Genomic DNA, 25,523 nt, shown 5'->3' with positions numbered 1-25,523 from the left:
AGGTGTTCAGTCCCAGCTCAATCAGCTTGCCGGCCAGTCTGGAGGGGACTATGGTGTTGAAAGCTGAACTATAATCAATGAACAAGTGCAGTCTCACATAGCCCCCCTCTGGCTGTCCAGATGAGAGGAGGTGTGGTGTGCAGTACCTGGGAGACAGCATCATCCGTTGGGATCTGTTTGGGCGATAAGCAAAACTGCAAGCGGGTCCATGGAGGAAGGGAGGAAGGCGCAGATGTAGTCCTTTATCCAGCCTCTCAAAGCATTTCATGACCACCGAGTGGAGGGGCCACCTGTCGGTAGCTCATTCATACATGCTGGAGAAGCATTCTTGGGCACAGGGACAATAGTGGATCTCTTGAAGCAGGCGGGGACCACAGACTCAGCCAGGGAGAGGTTGAATATTGTGGTGAACACTGGAGCTAGCTGGTTAGCACAGGTCTTCAGTACTCGCCCAGATATGCCATCTGGACCTGCAGCTTTCCTGGTGTTCACCCTCAACAGAGCCCTCCTCACACTGTGCTCGGTCACAGAGAGTGTGTGTTCATCCCCAGCGGTAGAACTCACCTCGGCTACGCTAACGGTGTTGTTGTTAGCCAGTAGAACATGTGACCAGGAGAACATGTGACCAGGAGAACATGTGACCAGTAGAACATGTGACCAGTAGAACATGTGATCAGTAGAACATGTGACCAGTAGAACATGTGATCAGTAGAACATGTGACCAGTAGAACATGTGACCAGAAAAACATGTGATCAGTAGAACATGTGACCAGTAGAACATGTTGTGATCAGTAGAACATGTGACCAGTAGCACATGTGACCAGGAAAACATGTGACAATGAGGTATGTGATCAGTAGAACATGTGACCAGAAGAACATGTGATCAGTAGAACATGTGACCAGTAGAACATGTGACCAGTAGAACATGTGATCAGTAGAACATGTGACCAGTAGAACATGTGACCAGTAGAACATGTGATCAGTAGAACATGTGACCAGTAGAACATGTGATCAGTAGAACATGTGACCAGAACATGTGACCAGTAGATCATGTGATCAGTAGAACATGACCAGTTGATCAGTAGACATGTGACCAGGAGAACATGTGATCAGTAGAACATGTGACCAGTAGAACATGTGACCAGAACGTGTGATCAGTGAGACATGTGATGATGAGACATGTGACCAGGAGAACATGTGATCAGAGACATGTGACCAGTAGAGACATGTGATCAGTAGAACATGTGATCAGTAGAACATGTGATCAGAGACATGAAGCCAGTAGAACATGTGACCAGTAGAACATGTGACCAGTAGAACATGTGACCAGTAGAACATGTGATCAGTAGAACATGTGACCAGTAGTGAACATGTGACCAGTAGAACATGTGACCAGTGAGACATGTGATCAGGAGAACATGTGATCAGTAGAGACATGTGATCAGGGAGAACATGTGATCAGGAGCATGTGACCAGTAGAACATGTGACCAGGAGAACATGTAGCGACCAGTAGAACATGTGACCAGTGGAACATATGACCAGTGAACATGTGACCAGTAGAACATGTGACCAGTAGAACATGTGACCAGTAGAACATGTGACCAGTAGGAACATGTGACCAGTAGAACATGTGACCAGTAGAACATGTGATCAGTAGAACATGTGACCAGTAGAACATGTGATCAGTAGAACATGTGACCAGTAGAACTTATGTGACCAGACATGTGACCAGTAGAACATGTGACCAGGAGAACATGTGACCAGAACATGTGATCAGTAGAACATGTGACCAGGGTATCAAGATTCAAGATTCAAGATGTTTATTTGTCACATACACACACAGGGTGTGCAGTGAAATGAAAGTGGCAATGCTCAGCAGGAATGTGCAAGGGCAACAAGTACACTATTTACAATACAAACAACACAATATGTGTGTGTAAGTGTGTGTGTGTGTGTGTGTGTGTGCCTAAGAGGCAGTTGTGTGGGGTCTATGTGGGGGGTCCTGGTGAGGTGGAGTTCACAATCCTGTGGCCTGAGAAGAAATCCGTCTCAGTCTCTCTGTTCTTGCAAGCGTGACTACAGGCGCCTGCCTGACCGCAGCTGAAACAGTCTGTTGTTGGGGTGGTGAGGATCCTTCATGATCCTGCGGCTCTGGTTCTGCACCTCCTGTGGTGTACAAGTCCTGCAGGGTGGGGAGTGTAGTTCCAATAGTGCGTTCAGCCAGACCTACTCTCTCTGAGAGCCTTCCTGTCCTGAGCGGAGCAGTTGCAAACCAGGCTGTGTGCTTCCTGTCAGGGCGCTCTCTACAGCTCCAGAGTAGAAGGACTGAAGGATCCTCTAGGAAACTTTAAATTTCCTCAGCTGCCTGAGGTGGTAGGCGCTGCCTTACTGCTTTCTCACCAGTGTCTGTGTTTGTTGACCATGTCAGATCCTCAGTGATGTGGACTCCCAGGTTATACCGCTCACCCTCTCCACAGTAGTCCCGTTAATCCCCCAGTGGTGATCGTCCTCTGTTGTTGTACTGCCTAAAGTCCACAATCAGCTCCTTTGGTGACATTCATGATGAGGCTGTTGTCCTGGCACCAGGTGACAGATCAGCAACTTCACTCCAGGTAGGCCTTCTCGTCGTTGTGGAGATCAGGCCCACCACCACTGTGTCATCCGCAAACTTGATGATGGTGTTGGAGCTGAACCTGGCCACACAGTCATGTGTGTACAGGGAGTACAGTGGGGCTGAGGACGCAACCCTGGGGATCCTGTGTTCAGGGTGTGAGGGGATTTGGAGGTGTGTCTGCCCACCTGACCACCTGTGGCCTGGCGGTCAGGAAGCCCAGGATCCAAGCACACAGAGGGGGGTGTTCAGTCCCAGCTCAATCAGCTTGCGGCCAGTCTGGAGGGACTATGGTGTTGGCTGACTATAATCTATAATCAACAGCAGTCTCACATAGCCCCTCTGGCTGTCCAGATGAGAGAGTGTGGTGTGCAGTACCTGGGAGACAGCATCATCCGTGGGTCTGTTTGGGCGATAAGCAAACTGCAGCGGGTCCATGGAGGAAGGAGGAAAGGCGCAGATGTAGTCCTTATCAGCCTCTCAAAGCATTTCATGACCACGGTGAGGGCCACCTGTCGAGTCATTCATACATGCTGGAGAAGCATTCTTGGGCACAGGGACAATAGTGGATCTCTTGAAGCAGGCGGGGACCACAGACTCAGCCAGGGAGAGGTTGAATATTGTGGTGAACACTGGAGCTAGCTGGTTAGCACAGGTCTTCAGTACTACATTGATATGCCATCTGGACCTGCAGCTTTCCTGGTGTTCACCCTCAACAGGCCCTCCTCACACTGTGCTCGGTCACAGAGGTGTGTGTTCATCTGGCGGTGGGGCTCACCTCGGCTCGCAGCTTGCGGTGTTGTTGTGGCTGAGACATGTGACCAGGAGAACATGTGACCAGTAGAACATGTGACCAGTAGAACATGTGACCAGGAGAACATGTGATCAGTAGAACATGTGACCAGTAGAACATGTGATCAGTAGAACATGTGACCAGTAGAACATGTGACCAGAAGAACATGTGATCAGTAGAACATGTGACCAGTAGAACATGTGACCAGGAGAACATGTGATCAGTAGAACATGTGACCAGTAGAACATGTGACCAGGAGAACATGTGACCAGGAGAACATGTGATCAGTAGAACATGTGACCAGTAGAACATGTGATCAGTAGAACATGTGATCAGTAGAACATGTGACCAGTAGAACATGTGACCAGTAGAACATGTGATCAGTAGAACATGTGACCAGTAGATGTGATCAGTAGAACATGTGACCAGTAGAACATGTGATCAGTAGAACATGTGACCAGTAGAACATGATCAGTGGAACATGCATGTGACCAGTGGGAACATGTGACCAGTAGAACATGTGACCAGAGAACTGGTGATGGAGACATGTGACCAGTGAGTCAATGGGCATGTGATCAGGCCAGAACATGTGACCAGGAGACATGTGACCAGTAGAACATGTGATCAGTAGAACGTGTGATAGAACATGTGATCAGTAGAACATGTGACCAGTGAACATGTGATCAGTAGAACATGTGACCAGTAGAGACATGTGACCAGTAGGACATGTGATCAGTAGACATGTGACCAGTAGAACATGTGACGATCAGTAGGAACATGTGACCAGTAGAACATGTGATCATGATCAGGAGAACATGTGATCAGTAGAACATGTGATCAGGAGAACATGTGACCAGTAGAACATGTGACCAGGAGAACATGTGATCAGTAGAACATGTGACCAGTAGAACATGTGACCAGGAGAACATGTGATCAGGAGAACATGTGATCAGTAGAACATGTTACCAGTAGAACATGTGATCAGTAGAACATGTGACCAGGAGAACATGTGATCAGGAGAACATGTGACCAGGAGAACATGTGATCAGTAGAACATGTGATCAGGAGAACATGTGACCAGGAGAACATGTGACCAGGAGAACATGTGATCAGTAGAACATGTTACCAGTAGGACATGTGATGATGAGACATGTGGGAGAACATGTGATCAGGAGAACATGTGGTAGACATGTGACCAGGAGAACATGTGATCAGGAGAACATGTGACCAGTAGAACATGTGACCAGTAGAACATGTGACCAGGAGAACATGTGATCAGGAGAACATGTGACCAGGAGAACATGTGATCAGTAGAACATGTGACCAGTAGAACATGTGACCAGGAGAACATGTGATCAGGAGAACATGTGACCAGTAGAACATGTGATCAGTAGAACATGTGATCAGGAGAACATGTGACCAGGAGAACATGTGACCAGTAGAACATGTGATCAGGAGAACATGTGACCAGTAGAACATGTGACCAGTAGAACATGTGATCAGGAGAACATGTGATCAGGAGAACATGTGACCAGGAGAACATGTGACCAGTAGAACATGTGACCAGTAGAACATGTGACCAGGAGAACATGTGACCAGTAGAACATGTGATCAGGAGAACATGTGACCAGTAGAACATGTGACCAGTAGAACATGTGACCAGGAGAACATGTGACCAGGAGAACATGTGACCAGTAGAACATGTGATCAGGAGAACATGTGACCAGTAGAACATGTGATCAGTAGAACATGTGACCAGTAGAACATGTGATCAGGAGAACATGTGACCAGTAGAACATGTGACCAGTAGAACATGTGACCAGTAGAACATGTGACCAGTAGAACATGTGACCAGGAGAACATGTGACCAGTAGAACATGTGATCAGGAGAACATGTGACCAGTAGAACATGTGATCAGGAGAACATGTGACCAGTAGAACATGTGATCAGTAGAACATGTGACCAGGAGAACATGTGACCAGTAGAACATGTGATCAGTAGAACATGTGATCAGTAGAACATGTGACCAGTAGAACATGTGACCAGTAGAACATGTGACCAGGAGAACATGTGACCAGTAGAGCATGTGATCAGGAGAACATGTGACCAGTAGAACATGTGATCAGTAGAACATGTGACCAGTAGAACATGTGATCAGGAGAACATGTGACCAGTAGAACATGTGATCAGTAGAACATGTGATCAGGAGAACATGTGACCAGTAGAACATGTGACCAGGAGAACATGTGACCAGTAGAACATGTGATCAGGAGAACATGTGACCAGTAGAACATGTGATCAGTAGAACATGTGACCAGTAGAACATGTGACCAGGAGAACATGTGACCAGTAGAACATGTGACCAGTAGAACATGTGACCAGGAGAACATGTGACCAGGAGAACATGTGATCAGGAGAACATGTGACCAGTAGAACATGTGACCAGGAGAACATGTGAACATGTTAACGTTCTCATGATGCGTTCAGGCTCTGCTCAGTGAACATGAGTGCTGTCTGAAGGTAAATGATAACGTTCTCATGATGCGTTCAGGTGTAATCTAGTTAAATGTAGTGTTGGTGATAAACTAGAATATCATTTCTCATGAATGAATTCTGAGTTTTTAATGAGTTGGTCTTTGCCCCGCCCCCTCCCTGTATCGTCCAATAGGATGCCGGCAGCCAGCAGATTGGGTTCCTGCTGGGCAGCTGTGGCGTTACCGTGGCGCTGACCAGCGACGCCTGTAACAAGGGCCTCCCCAAGAGCGCCACCGGGGAGATCCCCCAGTTCAAAGGTGGGGGGTACAGGAAGTGCACCGTGTACAGGAAGTACAGTAGGAAGTACACCCTGTACAGGAAGTACAGTAGGAAGTACACCCTGTACAGGATGTACAGTAGGAACATCTTCCAGACATAAACATGTCTATGTGTAAATAAAGTTATAAATAAAGTTCTAAAGTTGTAAATAAAGTTCTAATGTTCTAAATAAAGTTATAAAGTTATAAATAAAGTAATAAATAAAGTTATAAAGTTATAAATAAAGTTCTAAAGTTGTAAATAAAGTTCTAATGTTCTAAATAAAGTTATAAAGTTATAAATAAAGTAATAAATAAAGTTATAAAGTTATAAATAAAGTTATAAAGTTATAAATAAAGTAATTAATAAAGTAATAAAGTTGTAAATCCCCTGCAGGGTGGCCCAAGCTGCTGTGGTTCGTGATGGAGTCGAAGCATCTGTCCAAACCCCCCAGAGACTGGTTCCCCCACATCAAGGACGCCAACAACGACACGGCGTACATAGAGGTGAGACACAGTCACTCATCTTTCCCACAGGGCCTGAACGCATCATGCCTGAGCAAACGCTTACATTCAAATTGGAGATTAAAATTGTGATTTTTTTCCCTCCATTTTTCTATGTGATTTATTTCAAGTTGACCCTCCACAATATATATGCACATGTGTATTTATATATTTATATATATATATATATGCATATATGTAATTATATTTATATGCATATATGTATTTCTATTTATATGCATATATGTATTTCTATTTATATGCATATATGTATTTATATGTATTTCTATTTATATGCATATATGTATTTATATGTATTTATATATTTATATATATGTATTTAAATGTATTTATATATATTTATCTATATGTATTTATATGTATTACTATTTATATGTATTTATCTGTATTTATGTGCATGTCATCGTTCTCTCCTCAGTATAAAACCTGTAAGGACGGCAGCGTGTTGGGAGTCACGGTGACGAGGGTCGCTCTGCTCACACACTGCCAGGCTCTCACCCAGAGCTGCAGCTACACCGAGGGTACACACACACACACACACACACTCTCTCACACACACACACACACACACACACACACACAGTTCAGAGCCTCGTGGTGCAACGTTGTCTTCTGTCTGTAGCGGAGACCATCGTGAACGTTCTGGACTTCAAGAAGGACGTAGGCCTGTGGAACGGAATCCTGACGGTGAGCGGAGGAGGAGGAGGAGGAGGAGGGGGGGAGGAGGAGGCGGAGGGGAGGAGGAGGGGGGGAGGAGGAGGAGGGGGGGGAACGGGGTGAGAAAATAGGAAAAGATTGATCATTTTCTGAGAAAAAAGACAAAGAAGACAACGTTACACCACGAGGCTCTGAACTGTGTGTTTGTGTGTGTGTGCGTGTGTGTTTGTATGTATGTATGTGTGTGTGTGTGTGTGTGTCGTGCAGAGTGTGATGAACATGATGCACGTGATCAGCGTGCCCTACTCGCTGATGAAGGTCAACCCTCTGTCGTGGATCCAGAAGGTCTGCCAGTACAAAGGTACACACACACATACACACACACACACACACACACACACACACAGTCTTTCCTCTCACCTGTCCATCACAGAGACTAAATGCTAACCCCCCCCCCCCCCCCCCCCAGCCAAGGTGGGCTGTGTGAAGTCCCGGGACATGCACTGGGCTCTGGTCGCCCACAAGGACCAGAAGGACATCAACCTGAGCTCGCTGCGCATGCTGCTGGTGGCCGACGGCTCCAACCCCTGTAAGGGCCCCGTGGGGCGTTCAGGGACACGGAGGGGAGGGGGGTTCAGGGACACAGGGGGCGGGGGGTTCAGGGACACGGGGGGCAGGGGGTTCACTCCGTGGTGACCCCGTGGTGACGTGGTTACTACGTGGTAACTACGTGGTGGTGACGTGGTTACTACGTGGTGACGTGGTAACTATGTGGTGACGTGGTAACTACGTTGTGACTGTGGTGACGTGGTGACTACGTGGTAACTACGTGGTGACTCCGTGGTGACGTAACTACATGGTGACGTGGTGACTACGCGGCAACTACGTGGTGACTCCGTGGTGACGTGGTTACTACGTGGTGACTACGTGGTAACTACGTGGTGACTCCGTGGTTGATTGATTGATTTTTTTGATTGATTGATTGATATATTTATTTGTCGTTTGCCAGAGTACAGGTACAAAAGCATCGAAATTACAAGAAAGGGTGGATGAAAGATTACAGCATAACATGAGGGAAGAAGGCGAGAAAAACACCAACCCCGACTATGCCCGAGAGGGTAGGAAAAAACACCTGCACATACATTTAGACATAACTAGTAGGAAGGGAGGTAATCCAACAAATGGGTGATCTAAGCCCATCCATTGGGGCAGAAGGTAACCAGCACCGACAAGCAGCCAGCAACTCAGCAGCGCCGGTCACACTGGGGGCAGGCGAGGCGTGGGATGGGGAGGGTAGTGAATGCAATCAGTATTATTGAAAGTTCGTGTCGTGTTCTGGTATGTCGTCCTCCCCAGGCCACAACAGACAAAGTTCTCAGTCCATAAGATGGTCGTTGCCATGGAGATAGCCTTGAAAGGTCCTGGGAGAAGACAACCACAGGTGTCTGTGGATAATGAGAGTCTCGCTTCAGTGATCTTGGGAGTTGTTGTTCCAGTCACGGCCTTGGGCCCGTCCTGGTAGAGGGCAGCAGATAAGATTGGGATTGTTTGGTCTTCCAGTAGCTGCAATTCAGTTTTCTATTCCTCCAATTTCCTCCCGTTTGCCAATAGGATTTCAAATCGATCCAATTTCATTTGCAGAGCGTCAGCTTCTCCACGATGTTGTCATTCTGACGGTTTAATGCCAAAGTCTGAGTGCCAACAACTCCCAACGTCAATCATGTCTTTTAACGGCTGTCACCGTTTCCTTAATTTTCCGATAAGCCAGGGCAGCGCCAAATCGAAATCCTGTAATCAAAGTTCCGAATATGTAGATGTCTTCGTCCTCCACGGGTGGTGCTAGGCACAAGACCCGCCCATCGTGTATCCAGCAACATTCGTCCCAGCAGGACAGGCAGGTTCCCCGAACCCGAGCTTCTCGAGAAGATGGTGTCAATGCGTTTGGACCAGTTGATTCGTCCATGGTTTAGTCTCTCAAGTATAGAGACAGACAAGACATGGCGAGAGAAGCCAAGCAGGAAGGTCATGGGGAGGAGAGGGAGAAAAGGAGCCAGAAGTGGCGTGGTTACGTGGTGACTCCGTGGTGTGGTTACTGTGGTGACTACGTGGTAACTACGTGGTGACTCCGTGGTGGCGTGGTGACTACGTGGTGGTGCGTGGGTGACTACGTGGTAACTGCGTGGTGACTCGTGGCGTGGTTACGCGTGGTGACTCCGTGGTGACGTGGTTACTACGTGGTTACTACGTGGTGACTACGTGGTAACTACGTGGTAACTACGTGGTGACTACGTGGTAACTACGTGGTGACTCCGTGGTGACGTGGTTACTACGTGGTGACTCCGTGGTGACGTGGTTGCTACGTGGTTACTCCGTGGTGACGTGGTAACTACGTGGTGACGTGGTTACTACGTGGTTACTACGTGGTAACTACGTGGTGACTACGTGGTAACTACGTGGTGACTCCGTGGTGACGTGGTTACTACGTGGTTACTACGTGGTGACTCCGTGGTGACGTGGTAACTACGTGGTGACGTGGTAACTACGTTGTGACTGTGGTGACGTGGTGACTACGTGGTCTGCGGGTCACCACGTCTGCGTGGTTACCGTAGTAACCCGCGTCGTTACCGTGGTTACTACGTGGTGACGTGGTAACTACGTGACGTGGTAACTACGTTGTGACTGTGGTGACGTGGTGACTACGTGGTAACTACGTGGTGACTCCGTGGTGACGTGGTGACTACGCGGTAACTACGTGGTGACTCCGTGGTGACGTGGTTACTACGTGGTGACTACGTGGTAACTACGTGGTGACTCCGTGGTGACGTGGTTACTACGTGGTGACTACGTGGTAACTACGTGGTGACTCCGTGGTGACGTGGTAACTACGTGGTGACTGTGGTGACGTGGTGACTACGTGGTAACTACGTGGTGACTCCGTGGTGACGTGGTTACTACGTGGTGACTACGTGGTAACTACGTGGTGACTCCGTGGTGACGTGGTTACTACGTGGTGACTCCGTGGTGACGTGGTTACTACGTGGTGACTACGTGGTGACTCCGTGGTGACGTGGTTACTACGTGGTAACTACGTGGTTACTACGTGGTTACTACGTGGTAACTACGTGGTAACTACGTGGTGACTACGTGGTGACTCCGTGGTGACTCCGTGGTGACGTGGTTACTACGTGGTGACTCCGTGGTGACGTGGTTACTACGTGGTGACTCCGTGGTGACGTGGTAACTACGTGGTGACGTGGTTACTACGTGGTTACTACGTGGTAACTACGTGGTAACTACGTGGTGACTACGTGGTAACTACGTGGTAACTACGTGGTGACTCCGTGGTGACGTGGTTACTACGTGGTGACTCCGTGGTTACTACGTGGTTACTACGTGGTTACTACGTGGTGACTCCGTGGTGACGTGGTAACTACGTGGTGACGTGGTAACTACGTGGTGACTGTGGTGACGTGGTGACTACGTGGTAACTACGTGGTGACTCCGTGGTGACGTGGTAACTACGTGGTGACGTGGTGACTATGCGGTAACTACGTGGTGACTCCGTGGTGACGTGGTTACTACGTGGTGACTACGTGGTAACTACGTGGTGACTCCGTGGTGACGTGGTTACTACGTGGTGACTACGTGGTAACTACGTGGTGACTCCGTGGTGACGTGGTAACTACGTGGTGACTGTGGTGACGTGGTGACTACGTGGTAACTACGTGGTGACTCCGTGGTGACGTGGTTACTACGTGGTGACTACGTGGTAACTACGTGGTGACTCCGTGGTGACGTGGTTACTACGTGGTGACTCCGTGGTGACGTGGTAACTACGTGGTAACTACGTGGTGACTACGTGGTAACTACGTGGTGACGTGGTTACTACGTGGTGACTCCGTGGTGACGTGGTTAGTACGTGGTTACTACGTGGTGACTCCGTGGTGACGTGGTAACTACGTGGTGACTACGTGGTGACTACGTGGTAACTACGTGGTGACTCCGTGGTGACGTGGTTACTACGTGGTGACTACGTGGTGACTCCGTGGTGACGTGGTTACTACGTGGTGACTCCGTGGTGACGTGGTTACTACGTGGTTACTACGTGGTGACTCCATGGTGACGTGGTAACTACGTGGTGACGTGGTAACTACGTGGTGACTGTGGTGATGTGGTTACTACGTGGTGACTACGTGGTGACTCCGTGGTGACGTGGTTACTACGTGGTTTCTACGTGGTGACTCCGTGGTGACGTGGTTACTACGTGGTTACTACGTGGTGACTCCGTGGTGACGTGGTTACTACGTGGTTACTACGTGGTAACTCCGCCTCGTGGTGACGTAGTCTCGTGTCTCAGGGTCCATCTCCTCCTGCGACGCCTTCCTCAACGTCTTCCAGACCAAAGGACTCCGAGCCGACGTCATCTGTCCCTGTGCCAGTTCACCTGAGGCCCTGACGGTGGCCATCAGGAGGTACACACACACACACACACACATATAGACACACACACTCACACATATAGACACACACACATACATATAGACACACACACAGACACACACACACACACACACACACACACATATAGACACAGACACATACACATACATATAGACACACACACACATACATATAGATGGCCATCAGGAGATACACACACACACATATAGACACACACACACACACACATATAGACACACACACACACATACACACACATATAGACACACACACATACACATACATATAGACACACACACATACACATACACACACATATAGACACACATACACACAGACACACACACACACATACACACATATATATAGACACACACACACACATATATATATAGACACACACACACATACACATATAGACATACACATCTAGACATACACACATAGACACACATATATAGACACACACACATATAGACACACACACACATAGACACACACATATAGACACACACACATATAGACACACACACACATAGACACACATATAGACACACACACACACACACATATAGACACACACACATAGACACACACACACATATAGACACACACACACATATAGACACACACACACACATATATAGACACACACACATATAGACACACACACACACATAGAGACACACATATAGACACACACACACACATACACACATAGACACACACATACACACATAGATACATAGACACACACATAGATACACACATATATACACACACATATAGACACACACACATAGACACACACATATAGACACACACACATATAGACACACACACACATAGACACACATATATAGACACACACACATATATAGACACACACACACATAGACACACACATATAGACACACACACATATAGACACACACACACACACACACATATAGACACACACACATATAGACACACACACACACACACATATATAGACACACACACATATATAGACACACACACACATATATATATATAGACACACACACACATACACATATAGACATACACATCTAGACATACACACATAGACACACATATATAGACACACACACATAGACACACACACACATAGACACACACATATAGACACACACACATATAGACACACACACACATAGACACACACATATAGACACACACACATATAGACACACACACACACACATATACACACACATATAGACACACACACACACATAGACACACACACACACACACATATAGACACACACACATAGACACACACACATATAGACACACATATAGACACACACAGACACACACACACACACACATATAGACACACATATAGACACACACACATAGACACACACACACACACACACACACATATAGACACACACACATAGACACACACACACACACACACACACATATAGACACACACATAGACACACACACATAGACACACACATATACACACACATATAGACACACACACATATAGACACACACACACACACATATAGACACACACACACACACACACACACATAGACACACACACACACACACACATATATACACACACACACATATAGACACACACACACACATATAGACACACACACACACATAGACACACACACATATATAGACACACACACACACATAGACACACACATATAGACACACACACATATAGACACACACACATATAGACACACACACACACACATAGACACACACTCACACACACAATAATTCCATCCATTTTTATGCTCTTAGTCTCAGCTGATCCAGACACTCCACCTCACGCTATATGTTTACTGTGTGTGCGTGTTTGTGTGTCTATATGTGTGTGTGTCTATATGTGTGTGTGTGTGTGTGTGTGTGTGTGTGTGTGTGTGTGTGTGTGTGTGTGTGTGTGTGTGTGTGTGTGTGTGTGTGTGTGTGTGTGTGTGTGTGTGTGTGTGTGTGTGTCTATGTGTGTGTGTGTGTGTGTGTATGTGTGTGTGTGTCTATGTGTGTGTGTGTGTGTCTGTGTGTGTGTGTGTGTGTGTGTGTGTGTGTGTGTGTGTGTGTGTGTGTGTGTGTGTGTGTGTGTGTGTGTGTGTGTGTGTGTGTGTGTGTGTGTGTGTGTGCAGGCCGGTGGAGGACAGCAGCCAGCCTCCGGGCCGTGGCGTCCTGTCCATGCAGGGTCTGACCTACGGGGTCGTCCGGGTGGACACGGAGGAGCGGCTGTCGGTGCTGACGGTGCAGGACGTGGGCACGGTGGCGGCTGGAGGTGTGTGTGTGTGTGTGTGTGTTCTTTAAACCACGTCGAGGTGTTGACCCCCCCCCCCCCCCAGGCCTGGTGTGTGTGGTGAAACCTGAAGGCGTCCCTCAGCTCTGTCAGACCGACGAGATCGGAGAGTTCTGCGTCTGCTCCGTCGCCACGGGAACCTCCTACTACGGCCTCACCGGCATGACCAAGAACACCTTCGAGGTGAGAGAGAGTGTGTCTGTGTGTGTGTGTGTGTCTGTGTGTGTGTCTGTGTGTGTCTGTGTGTGTGTGTGTGTCTGTGTGTGTAAACTTCCCAGTCAGAACCAGAGTCAGGTTTACAGAGACAAGGAATCAGCCTGTGATGCCTGTCAAGACACATGCTATAGTGTGTGTGTGTGTGTGTGTGTGTGTGTGTGTGTGTGTGTGTGTGTGTGTGTGTGTGTGTGTGTGTGTGTGTGTGTGTGTGTGTGTGTGTGTGTGTGTGTGTGTGTGTGTGTGTGTGTGTGTGCAGGTCCACCCGGTGAGCGCCAGCGGCGGGCTGGTGAGCGAGTACGCCTTCGTGCGGACCGGCCTGCTGGGCTTCATCGGCCCCGGCGGCCTCGTCTTCATCACGGGGAAGATGGACGGGCTCATCGTGGTCAGCGGGCGGCGCCACAACGCCGACGACATCGTGGCCACGGCGCTGGCGGTGGAGCCCATGAAGTTTGTCTACAGGGGCAGGTGAGGAGGGGCGGGGCTATAGTGAAGGGGCGGGGCTAGTAATATGTTTTCTCTGCTCCTGTCTTTAATGTTTTTAATGATTTAAAGCAACATACACGATCAGACTCTCCACTAGTACTTTAAGTACACTTAGTTGAGGGTACTCTTCCTCCTTCCTAACTGAGTCCTTGGTGGAGTATCTTCTTTACCTCCGCCCTCCTCCTCCGCCCCCCCAGGATAGCAGTCTTCTCTGTGACGGTGCTGAGGGACGAGAGGATCGTGGTGGTGGCGGAGCAACGACCCGACTCCACCGAGGAGGACAGCTTCCAGTGGATGAGCCGCGTGCTGCAGGTACAGAGGAGTCGCTCCCTGGTGGCCAGGAGAGAGAATGCAGCTTCAACATATGAAGCATAGCCTTCTATACAACCAGAGGAGTCGCCCCCTGGTGGCCAGGAGAGAGAATGCAGCTTCAACACATGAAGCATAGACTTCTATACAACCAGAGGAGTCGCCCCCTGGTGGTGAGTACAGAGAATGCAGCTCTAACTCATGACTACTTGTCCCTCAGGCCATCGACAGCATCCACGCGGTGGGCGTGTTCTGCCTGTCTCTGGTCCCGGCCAACACTCTCCCTAAGACCCCTCTGGGTGGCATCCACCTGTCGGAGATCAAGCAGCTGTACCTGGAGGGGGGGCTGCACCCCTGCAACGTGCTCATGTGCCCCCACACCTGCGTCACCAACCTGCCCAAACCACGGCAGAAACAACCAGGTGGGAACCGGCCGCCTGCAGCAACACACACCTGTTCATGCTCTGCTGGTCGCTAACGTGTGTGTGTCTGTGTGTCTGTGTGTGTGTGTGCGTGTGTCTGTGTGTGAGTGTGTGTGTGTCTGTGTGTCTGTGTCTGTGTGTGTGTGTGTGTGTGTTGCAGAGATCGGACCTGCCTCTGTGATGGTGGGGAATCTGGTGTCGGGGAAGAGGATCGCTCAGGCCAGCGGGAGAGATCTGGGTCAGACGGACGACAACGACCAGGTGAGACAGACGAGGGATACAACAATTGGGGATTAATTTATGATAATTAAAGGTTGAAATAGTTTTTTCCGGTTCCAGCTTCTTAAAAGTAAAGATTTGCTTCTTTTCTGGGTTCTTTATAATTAAAAACATATATATATATTTTTTCTTAACTGTTATTATTCTTCAGAACGAACAATGAATCATTTAAATTGAATTTTTCAAATATGAATATATGATGAAAGTATATCGTTGGTAATTAAAAGATAAGATGAAATGAAGCTCACAGAATGTTCTGAAGATCCAGTTCCTACTTTTTTTAGGATAAAAATACGTTTTAAAACGTGTTTTTTTGTTACTACCATTGAGGCATTATGGACTAACAGCTAGCCCATTGCATTGTGGGATATCACAGTGTTACCGTGGTGATGCCATGAAGCTCTGATGTGTGTCCTAGTTCCTGTTCCTGTCGGAGGTTCTGCAGTGGAGGGCTCAGACCACACCGGACCACGTCCTCTACACCCTGCTCAGCTCCCGGGTACCTACACATGTGACCTGTACTCTCAGTTCATATATATACATATATATATACATATATATGTATATATATATATATACACATATATATACACTACCGTTCAAAAGTTTGGGATCACCCAGACAATTTCGTGTTTTCCATGAAAACTCACACTTTTATTTATCAAATGAGTTGCAAAATGTATAGAAAATATAGTCAAGACATTGACAAGGTTAGAAATAATGATTTGTATTTGAAGTATTAATTTTTTCTTCAAACTTTGCTTTCGTCAAAGAATGCTCCTTTTGCAGCAATTCCAGCATTGCAGACCTTTGGCATTCTAGCTGTTAATTTGTTGAGGTAATCTGTTGAAATGTCACCCCACGCTTCCTGAAGCACCTCCACAAGTTGGATTGGCTTGATGGGCACTTCTTGAGGACCATACGGTCAAGCTGCTCCCACAACAGCTCAATGGTTGAGATCTGGTGACTGGCCACTCCATTACAGACAGCAAGCTGCCTGCTTCTTCCCTCAATAGTTCTTCACAATGTGGAGGTGTGCTTTGGGTCATTGTCCTGTTGGAGGAGGACATTGGCTCCAATCAAGCGCTGCCCACAGGGTATGGCATGGCGTTGCAAAATGTGGTGATAGCCTTCCTTATTTAAAATCCCTTTTACCTGGTACAAATCTCCCACTTTCCCAGCACCAAAGCAGCCCCAGACCATCACATGACCTCCACCATGCTTGACAGATGGTGTCAGGCACTCTTCCAGCATCTTTTCACCTGTTCTGCGTCTCACAAATGTTCTTCTGTGTGATCCAAACACCTCAAACTTGGATTCATCTGTCCAGAACACCTTTTCCAATCTTCCTCTGTCCAATGCCTGTGTTCTTTTGCCCATACCAATCTTTTCTTTTCATTGGCCAGTCTCAGATATGGCTTTTCTTTGCCACTCTGCCTAGAAGGCCAGCATCCCGAGTCGCCTCTTCACTGTCGGCGTTGACACTGGCGTTTTGGGTACCATTTAAAGAAGCTGCCAGTTGAGGACCTGTGAGGCGTCTATTTCTCAAACTAGAGACTCTAATGTACTTGTCTTCTTGCTGAGTTGTGCACGGGGCCTCCCACTTCTCTTTCTGCTCTGGTTAGAGCCCGTTTGTGCTGTTCTCTGAAGGAGTAGTACACACCGCTGGAGGACATTTTCAGTTTCTTTGCAATTTCTCGCATGGAATAGCCTTCATTTCTAAGAACAAGAATAGACTGGCGAATTTCACATGAAAGTTCTTTTTCTGGCCATTTTGAGAGTCTTATCGAACCCACAAATGTGATGCTCCAGATAATCAACTAGCTCAAAGGAAGGCCAGTTTTATAGCTTCTCTCATCAGCAAAACAGTTTTCAGCTGTGCTAACATAATTGCACAAGGGTTTTCAAGGGTTTTCTAATCATCCATTAGTCTTCTAAGGCGATTATCAAACACAATGTACCATTAGAACACTGGAGTGATAGTTGCTGGAAATGGGCCTCTATACACCGATGGAGATATTTCATTAGAAACCAGACGTTTCCACCTAGAATAGTCATTTACCACATTAACAATGTAGAGAGTGTATTTCTGATTGATTTAATGTTATCTTCATTGATAAAAACAATGCTTTTCTTTGAAAAATAAGGACATTTCTAAGTGATCCCAAACTTTTGAACGGTAGTGTATATATACTGAGATTAAATATAGGAGATAGAAGATAGATACAAGTTTATTATTCAGCATGGATCAAAAAGAAAGAAATCCAGCATTTGGAGAGCCAGCCAGGAGGGTCCATGTGAGCCAGGAGGGTCCATGTGAGTGAGGAGGGTCCATGTGAGTCAGGAGGGTCCATGTGAGCCAGGAGGGTCCATGTGAGCCAGGAGGGTCCATGTGAGCGAGGAGGGTCCATGTGAGTCAGGAGGGTCCATGTGAGTCAGGAGGGTCCATGTGAGTCAGGAGGGTCCATGTGACTCAGGAGGGTCCATGTGACTCAGGAGGATCCATGTGAGTCAGGAGGGTCCATGTGAGTCAGGAGGGTCCATGTGAGTCAGGAGGGGTCCATGTGAGTCAGGAGGGTCCATGTGAGTCAGGAGGGTCCATGTGAGTCAGGAGGGGTCCATGTGAGCCAGGAGGGTCCATGTGACTCAGGAGGGTCCATGTGAGTGAGGAGGGTCCATGTGAGTCAGGAGGGTCCATGTGAGTGAGGAGGGTCCATGTGAGTCAGGAGGGGTCCATGTGAGTCAGGAGGGGTCCATGTGAGTCAGGAGGGTCCATGTGACTCAGGAGGGGTCCATGTGAGTGAGGAGGGTCCATGTGAGTCAGGAGGGTCCATGTGAGTCAGGAGGGTCCATGTGAGTCAGGAGGGTCCATGTGACTCAGGAAGGTCCATGTGAGTCAGGAGGGTCCATGTGAGTCAGGAGAGGTCCATGTGAGTGAGGAGGGTCCATGTGAGTCAGGAGGGGTCCATGTGACTCAGGAGGGGTCCATGTGAGTCAGGAGGGGTCCATGTGAGTCAGGAGGGTCCATGTGAGTCAGGAGAGGTCCATGTGACTCAGGAGGGTCCATGTGAGTCAGGAGAGGTCCATGTGAGTCAGGAGGGTCCATGTGAGTCAGGAGGGTCCATGTGAGTCAGGAGAGGTCCATGTGAGTCAGGAGGGTCCATGTGAGTCAGGAGAGGTCCATGTGAGTCAGGAGGGTCCATGTGAGTCAGGAGGGGTCCATGTGAGTGAGGAGGGTCCATGTGAGTGAGGAGAGGTCCATGTGACTCAGGAGGGGTCCATGTGAGTCAGGAGGGTCCATGTGAGTCAGGAGAGGTCCATGTGACTCAGGAGGGTCCATGTGAGTCAGGAGGGTCCATGTGAGTCAGGAGAGGTCCATGTGACTCAGGAGGGGTCCATGTGAGTCAGGAGGGGTCCATGTGAGTCAGGAGGGTCCATGTGACTCAGGAGGGGTCCATGTGAGTCAGGAGGGGTCCATGTGAGTGAGGAGAGGTCTATGTGAGTCAGGAGGGTCCATGTGACTCAGGAGGGGTCCATGTGAGTGAGGAGGGTCCATGTGAGTCAGGAGGGTCCATGTGAGTCAGGAGGGTCCATGTGAGTCAGGAGGGTCCATGTGAGTCAGGAGGGTCCATGTGAGCCAGGAGGGTCCATGTGAGTCAGGAGGGTCCATGTGAGTCAGGAGGGGTCCATGTGAGTCAGGAGGGTCCATGTGAGCCAGGAGGGTCCATGTGAGTCAGGAGGGGTCCATGTGAGTCAGGAGGGTCCATGTGAGCCAGGAGGGTCCATGTGAGTCAGGAGGGGTCCATGTGAGTCAGGAGGGTCCATGTGACTCAGGAGGGGTCCATGTGAGTCAGGAGGGTCCATGTGAGTCAGGAGGGTCCATGTGACTCAGGAGGGTCCATGTGAGTCAGGAGGGGTCCATGTGACTCAGGAGGGGTCCATGTGAGTCAGGAGGGGTCCATGTGAGTCAGGAGGGTCCATGTGAGTCAGGAGAGGTCCATGTGACTCAGGAGGGTCCATGTGAGTCAGGAGACGTCCATGTGAGTCAGGAGGGTCCATGTGAGTCAGGAGAGGTCCATGTGAGTCAGGAGGGTCCATGTGAGTCAGGAGAGGTCCATGTGACTCAGGAGGGTCCATGTGAGTCAGGAGGGTCCATGTGAGTCAGGAGGGTCCATGTGAGTCAGGAGAGGTCCATGTGAGTCAGGAGGGTCCATGTGAGTCAGGAGAGGTCCATGTGAGTCAGGAGGGTCCATGTGAGTCAGGAGAGGTCCATGTGACTCAGGAGGGTCCATGTGAGTCAGGAGGGTCCATGTGAGTCAGGAGAGGTCCATGTGAGTCAGGAGGGTCCATGTGAGTCAGGAGGGGTCCATGTGAGTCAGGAGGGTCCATGTGAGTCAGGAGGGTCCATGTGAGTCAGGAGAGGTCCATGTGACTCAGGAGGGGTCCATGTGAGTCAGGAGGGGTCCATGTGAGTCAGGAGGGTCCATGTGACTCAGGAGGGGTCCATGTGAGTCAGGAGGGGTCCATGTGAGTGAGGAGAGGTCTATGTGAGTCAGGAGGGTCCATGTGACTCAGGAGGGGTCCATGTGAGTGAGGAGGGTCCATGTGAGTCAGGAGGGTCCATGTGAGTCAGGAGGGGTCCATGTGAGTCAGGAGGGGTCCATGTGAGTCAGGAGGGTCCATGTGAGCCAGGAGGGTCCATGTGAGTCAGGAGGGGTCCATGTGAGTCAGGAGGGTCCATGTGAGCCAGGAGGGTCCATGTGAGTCAGGAGGGGTCCATGTGAGTCAGGAGGGTCCATGTGAGCCAGGAGGGTCCATGTGAGCCAGGAGGGTCCATGTGAGTGAGGAGGGTCCATGTGAGTCAGGAGGGTCCATGTGAGTCAGGAGAGGTCCATGTGAGTGAGGAGGGTCCATGTGACTCAGGAGGGTCCATGTGAGTCAGGAGAGGTCCATGTGAGTGAGGAGGGTCCATGTGAGTCAGGAGGGGTCCATGTGAGTCAGGAGGGTCCATGTGACTCAGGAGGGGTCCATGTGAGTCAGGAGGGGTCCATGTGAGTGAGGAGGGTCCATGTGAGTCAGGAGGGGTCCATGTGACTCAGGAGGGTCCATGTGACTCAGGAGGGTCCATGTGACTCAGGAGGGTCCATGTGAGTCAGGAGGGGTCCATGTGAGTCAGGAGGGTCCATGTGAGTCAGGAGGGGTCCATGTGAGTCAGGAGGGTCCATGTGAGTCAGGAGGGTCCATGTGACTCAGGAGGGTCCATGTGAGTCAGGAGGGTCCATGTGACTCAGGAGGGGTCCATGTGAGTCAGGAGGGGTCCATGTGAGTGAGGAGGGTCCATGTGAGTCAGGAGGGGTCCATGTGAGTCAGGAGGGTCCATGTGACTCAGGAGGGTCCATGTGACTCAGGAGGGTCCATGTGAGTCAGGAGGGTCCATGTGAGCCAGGAGGGTCCATGTGAGTCAGGAGGGTCCATGTGAGTGAGGAGGGTCCATGTGAGTCAGGAGGGGTCCATGTGAGTCAGGAGGGTCCATGTGAGTCAGGAGGGTCCATGTGAGCCAGGAGGGTCCATGTGAGCCAGGAGGGTCCATGTGAGTCAGGAGGGTCCATGTGAGTCAGGAGGGGTCCATGTGAGTCAGGAGGGTCCATGTGAGTCAGGAGGGTCCATGTGAGTCAGGAGGGTCCATGTGAGCCAGGAGGGTCCATGTGAGCCAGGAGGGTCCATGTGAGTGAGGAGGGTCCATGTGAGTCAGGAGGGTCCATGTGACTCAGGAGGGGTCCATGTGAGTCAGGAGTATATCTATATATTGTATATATCTATATATACATATATACATACAGTATACTGTATATAGCTTTAACGTTTTTAAATCTTTAAAGTTTAATTATTTCAAATGTCCTCCCCTTCCCTCCCTGACCTGCAGGGGGCGGTGTCGAGCTCCCTCACCTGCCTGCAGCTCCACAAGAGGGCGGAGCGAGTGGCGGCTCTGCTGATGGAGAGAGCCGGTCTGCAGGAGGGGGACCACGTGGCCCTGGTCTACCCACCAGGTCAGAGAGAGAGGACGCCGCTCTTCCGCCGCGCCGACGAGGCCGAGCCGATCCTCACCGTGTGTGTGTGTGTGTGTGTGTGTGTGTGTGTGTGTGTGTGTGTGTGTGTGTGTGTGTGCTTGCGTGTGTGTGTTTGCGTGTGTGTGCAGGTATCGACCTGATCGCAGCCTTCTACGGCTCCCTGTACGCCGGCTGCGTGCCCATCACGGTGCGGCCGCCTCACCCTCAGAACATCTCCACCACGCTGCCCACCGTCAAGATGATCGTGGAGGTCAGAGAGTTCATGTCTTGTGTTCATCTTTTAAATGTATTCGTGTATTTCTATTTCATTAAAACTTTTATTTCATAAGCTTAAAAAACACACGCATTTTTGAATCTCTATTTCTATTTTTTTTCTTTTTCTTCTTTTCTCTATCTGTCCACAATTATTCAATATATATATATATATAATATTTTTATATATAATATATATATATATAATATTATTATTATATTATATATGTAATATAATACTGTATTAATATTATATACATATATATAATTAATAATAATATTATATGCATACATAATGTTATATATAATATAACATAACATATGTAATATTATTATTATGAAATATAAATATAATATAATATATATATATACTATTATTATTACATATATTATATTTTATATATTATATAATTATATTATATAATGTATATATTATATTGTTATTATATATATATAATATTACTATATAATAATTATTTCATTATGACATATTTTTGCAGGTCAGCCACTCGGCGTGCGTGATGACCACGGCCGTCATCTGCAAGCTGCTGCGCTCCAAAGAGGCCACGGCCACCGTGGACATCAGGAACTGGCCTCCCGTCCTCGACACGGGTACCGACCTCTGACCTCTGACCTCAACCGCGAGAGCGCAGATTTTTTCCGTCAATGTTTTCTATCCAGCGGGCTACGTTCTAAGCGTGTGCGTGTGTGTGCGTGTGCGTGTGTGTGCGTGCGTGCGTGTGTGTGTGTGTGTGTGTGTGTGTGTGTGTGTGTGTGTGTGTGTGTGTGTGTGTGTGTGTGTGTGTGTGTTGCAGATGACCTGCCAAAGAAGAAGCCTCCAGCTCTCTTTAAGCCCACCAACCCCGACGGTCTGGCTTATCTGGACTTCAGCGTGTCCACGACCGGCATGCTGGCCGGAGTCCAGGTTAGTCCTCCTCATCAGTCCATTAACCCAGAACCAACACTACCACTTTAGTCCACAGGGGGCATCAGAACCAACACTCCCACTTTAGTCCACAGGGGGCATCAGAACCATCACTACCACTTTAGTCCACAGGGGGCACCAGAACCAACACTCCCACTTTAGTCCACAGGGGGCAGCAGAACCATCACTACCACTTTAGTCCACAGGGGGCATCAGAACCAACACTACCACTTTAGTCCACAGGGGGCATCAGAACCAACACTCCCACTTTAGTCCACAGGGGGCATCAGAACCAACACTACCACTTTAGTCCACAGGGGGCATCAGAACCAACACTACCACTTTAGTCCACAGGGGGCATCAGAACCAACACTACCACTTTAGTCCACAGGGGGCATCAGAACCAACACTCCCACTTTAGTCCACAGGGGGCATCAGAACCAACACTCCCACTTTAGTCCACAGGGGGCATCAGAACCAACACTACCACTTTAGTCCACAGGGGGCATCAGAACCAACACTACCACTTTAGTCCACAGGGGGCATCAGAACCAACACTACCACTTTAGTCCACAGGGGGCATCAGAACCAACACTCCCACTTTAGTCCACAGGGGGCATCAGAACCATCACTACCACTTTAGTCCACAGGGGGCACCAGAACCAACACTCCCACTTTAGTCCACAGGGGGCAGCAGAACCATCACTACCACTTTAGTCCACAGGGGGCATCAGAACCAACACTACCACTTTAGTCCACAGGGGGCATCAGAACCAACACTCCCACTTTAGTCCACAGGGGGCATCAGAACCAACACTACCACTTTAGTCCACAGGGGGCATCAGAACCAACACTACCACTTTAGTCCACAGGGGGCATCAGAACCAACACTCCCACTTTAGTCCACAGGGGGCATCAGAACCAACACTACCACTTTAGTCCACAGGGGGCACCAGAACCAACACTCCCACTTTAGTCCACAGGGGGCAGCAGAACCATCACTACCACTTTAGTCCACAGGGGGCATCAGAACCAACACTACCACGTTAGTTCACAGGGGGCACCAGAACCATCACTACCACTTTAGTCCACAGGGGGCATCAGAACCATCACTACCACTTTAGTCCACAGGGGGCATCAGAACCAACACTACCACGTTAGTTCACAGGGGGCACCAGAACCATCACTACCACTTTAGTCCACAGGGGGCATCAGAACCAACACTACCACGTTAGTTCACAAGGGGCACCAGAACCATCACTACCACTTTAGTCCACAGGGGGCATCAGAACCAACACTACCACTTTAGTCCACAGGGGGCATCAGAACCAACACTACCACTTTAGTCCACAGGGGGCATCAGAACCAACACTACCACTTTAGTCCACAGGGGGCATCAGAACCAACACTACCACTTTAGTCCACAGGGGGCATCAGAACCAACACTACCACGTTAGTTCACAGGGGGCACCAGAACCATCACTACCACTTTAGTCCACAGGGGGCATCAGAACCAACACTACCACTTTAGTCCACAGGGGGCATCAGAACCAACACTACCACTTTAGTCCACAGGGGGCATCAGAACCAACACTACCACTTTTGTCCACAGGGGCATCAGAACCAACACTACCACTTTGGTCCACAGGGGCATCAGAACCAACACTACCACTTTAGTCCACAGGGCATCAGAACCAACACTACCACTTTAGTCCACAGGGGGCATCAGAACCAACACTACCACTTTAGTCCACAGGGGGCATCAGAACCAACACTACCACTTTAGTCCACAGGGGGCATCAGAACCAACACTACCACTTTAGTCCACAGGGGGCATCAGAACCAACACTACCACGTTAGTTCACAGGGGGCACCAGAACCATCACTACCACTTTAGTCCACAGGGGGCATCAGAACCAACACTACCACTTTAGTCCACAGGGGGCATCAGAACCAACACTACCACTTTAGTCCACAGGGGGCATCACAACCAACACTACCACTTTAGTCCACAGGGGGCATCAGAACCAACACTACCACTTTAGTCCACAGGGGGCATCAGAACCAACACTACCACTTTAGTCACAGGGGCATCAGAACCAACACTACCACTTTGGTCCACAGGGGCATCAGAACCAACACTACCACTTTAGTCCACAGGGGCATCAGAACCAACACTACCACTTTAGTCCACAGGGGCATCAGAACCAACACTACCACTTTAGTCCACAGGGGCATCAGAACCAACACTACCACTTTAGTCCACAGGGGCATCAGAACCAACACTACCACTTTGGTCCACAGGGGCAGCAGAACCATCACTACCACTTTAGTCCACAGGGGCATCAGAACCAACACTACCACTTTAGTCCACAGGGGGCATCAGAACCAACACTACC

The 25,523-nt window shown here is 49.0% G+C and overlaps 1 protein-coding gene across 1 annotated transcript in view; it reads left to right on the top strand.

Annotated features, from left to right (window-relative positions):
* The window catches only part of LOC130206610 (disco-interacting protein 2 homolog C-like), an 82,341-nt gene that overhangs the window by 46,934 nt on the left and 9,884 nt on the right, over window positions 1-25,523 (top strand). The window contains exons 13-30 of the mRNA XM_056434655.1: window positions 6,075-6,198; window positions 6,596-6,705; window positions 7,142-7,244; window positions 7,346-7,410; window positions 7,648-7,741; window positions 7,850-7,969; window positions 11,738-11,852; window positions 14,013-14,152; window positions 14,217-14,353; window positions 14,643-14,851; window positions 15,067-15,181; window positions 15,399-15,600; window positions 15,761-15,861; window positions 16,298-16,378; window positions 21,803-21,926; window positions 22,076-22,197; window positions 22,700-22,811; window positions 23,015-23,124. Coding sequence (XP_056290630.1) covers window positions 6,075-6,198; window positions 6,596-6,705; window positions 7,142-7,244; window positions 7,346-7,410; window positions 7,648-7,741; window positions 7,850-7,969; window positions 11,738-11,852; window positions 14,013-14,152; window positions 14,217-14,353; window positions 14,643-14,851; window positions 15,067-15,181; window positions 15,399-15,600; window positions 15,761-15,861; window positions 16,298-16,378; window positions 21,803-21,926; window positions 22,076-22,197; window positions 22,700-22,811; window positions 23,015-23,124 — 2,184 coding nt within the window. The remainder of the gene's footprint in view (window positions 1-6,074; window positions 6,199-6,595; window positions 6,706-7,141; window positions 7,245-7,345; window positions 7,411-7,647; window positions 7,742-7,849; window positions 7,970-11,737; window positions 11,853-14,012; window positions 14,153-14,216; window positions 14,354-14,642; window positions 14,852-15,066; window positions 15,182-15,398; window positions 15,601-15,760; window positions 15,862-16,297; window positions 16,379-21,802; window positions 21,927-22,075; window positions 22,198-22,699; window positions 22,812-23,014; window positions 23,125-25,523) is intronic.

This window comes from Pseudoliparis swirei, chromosome 16, assembly GCF_029220125.1.
Source record: "Pseudoliparis swirei isolate HS2019 ecotype Mariana Trench chromosome 16, NWPU_hadal_v1, whole genome shotgun sequence".
NCBI classification, from domain to species: Eukaryota; Metazoa; Chordata; class Actinopteri; order Perciformes; family Liparidae; genus Pseudoliparis; species Pseudoliparis swirei.
This window is presented reverse-complemented; position numbering and strand designations above follow the sequence as displayed.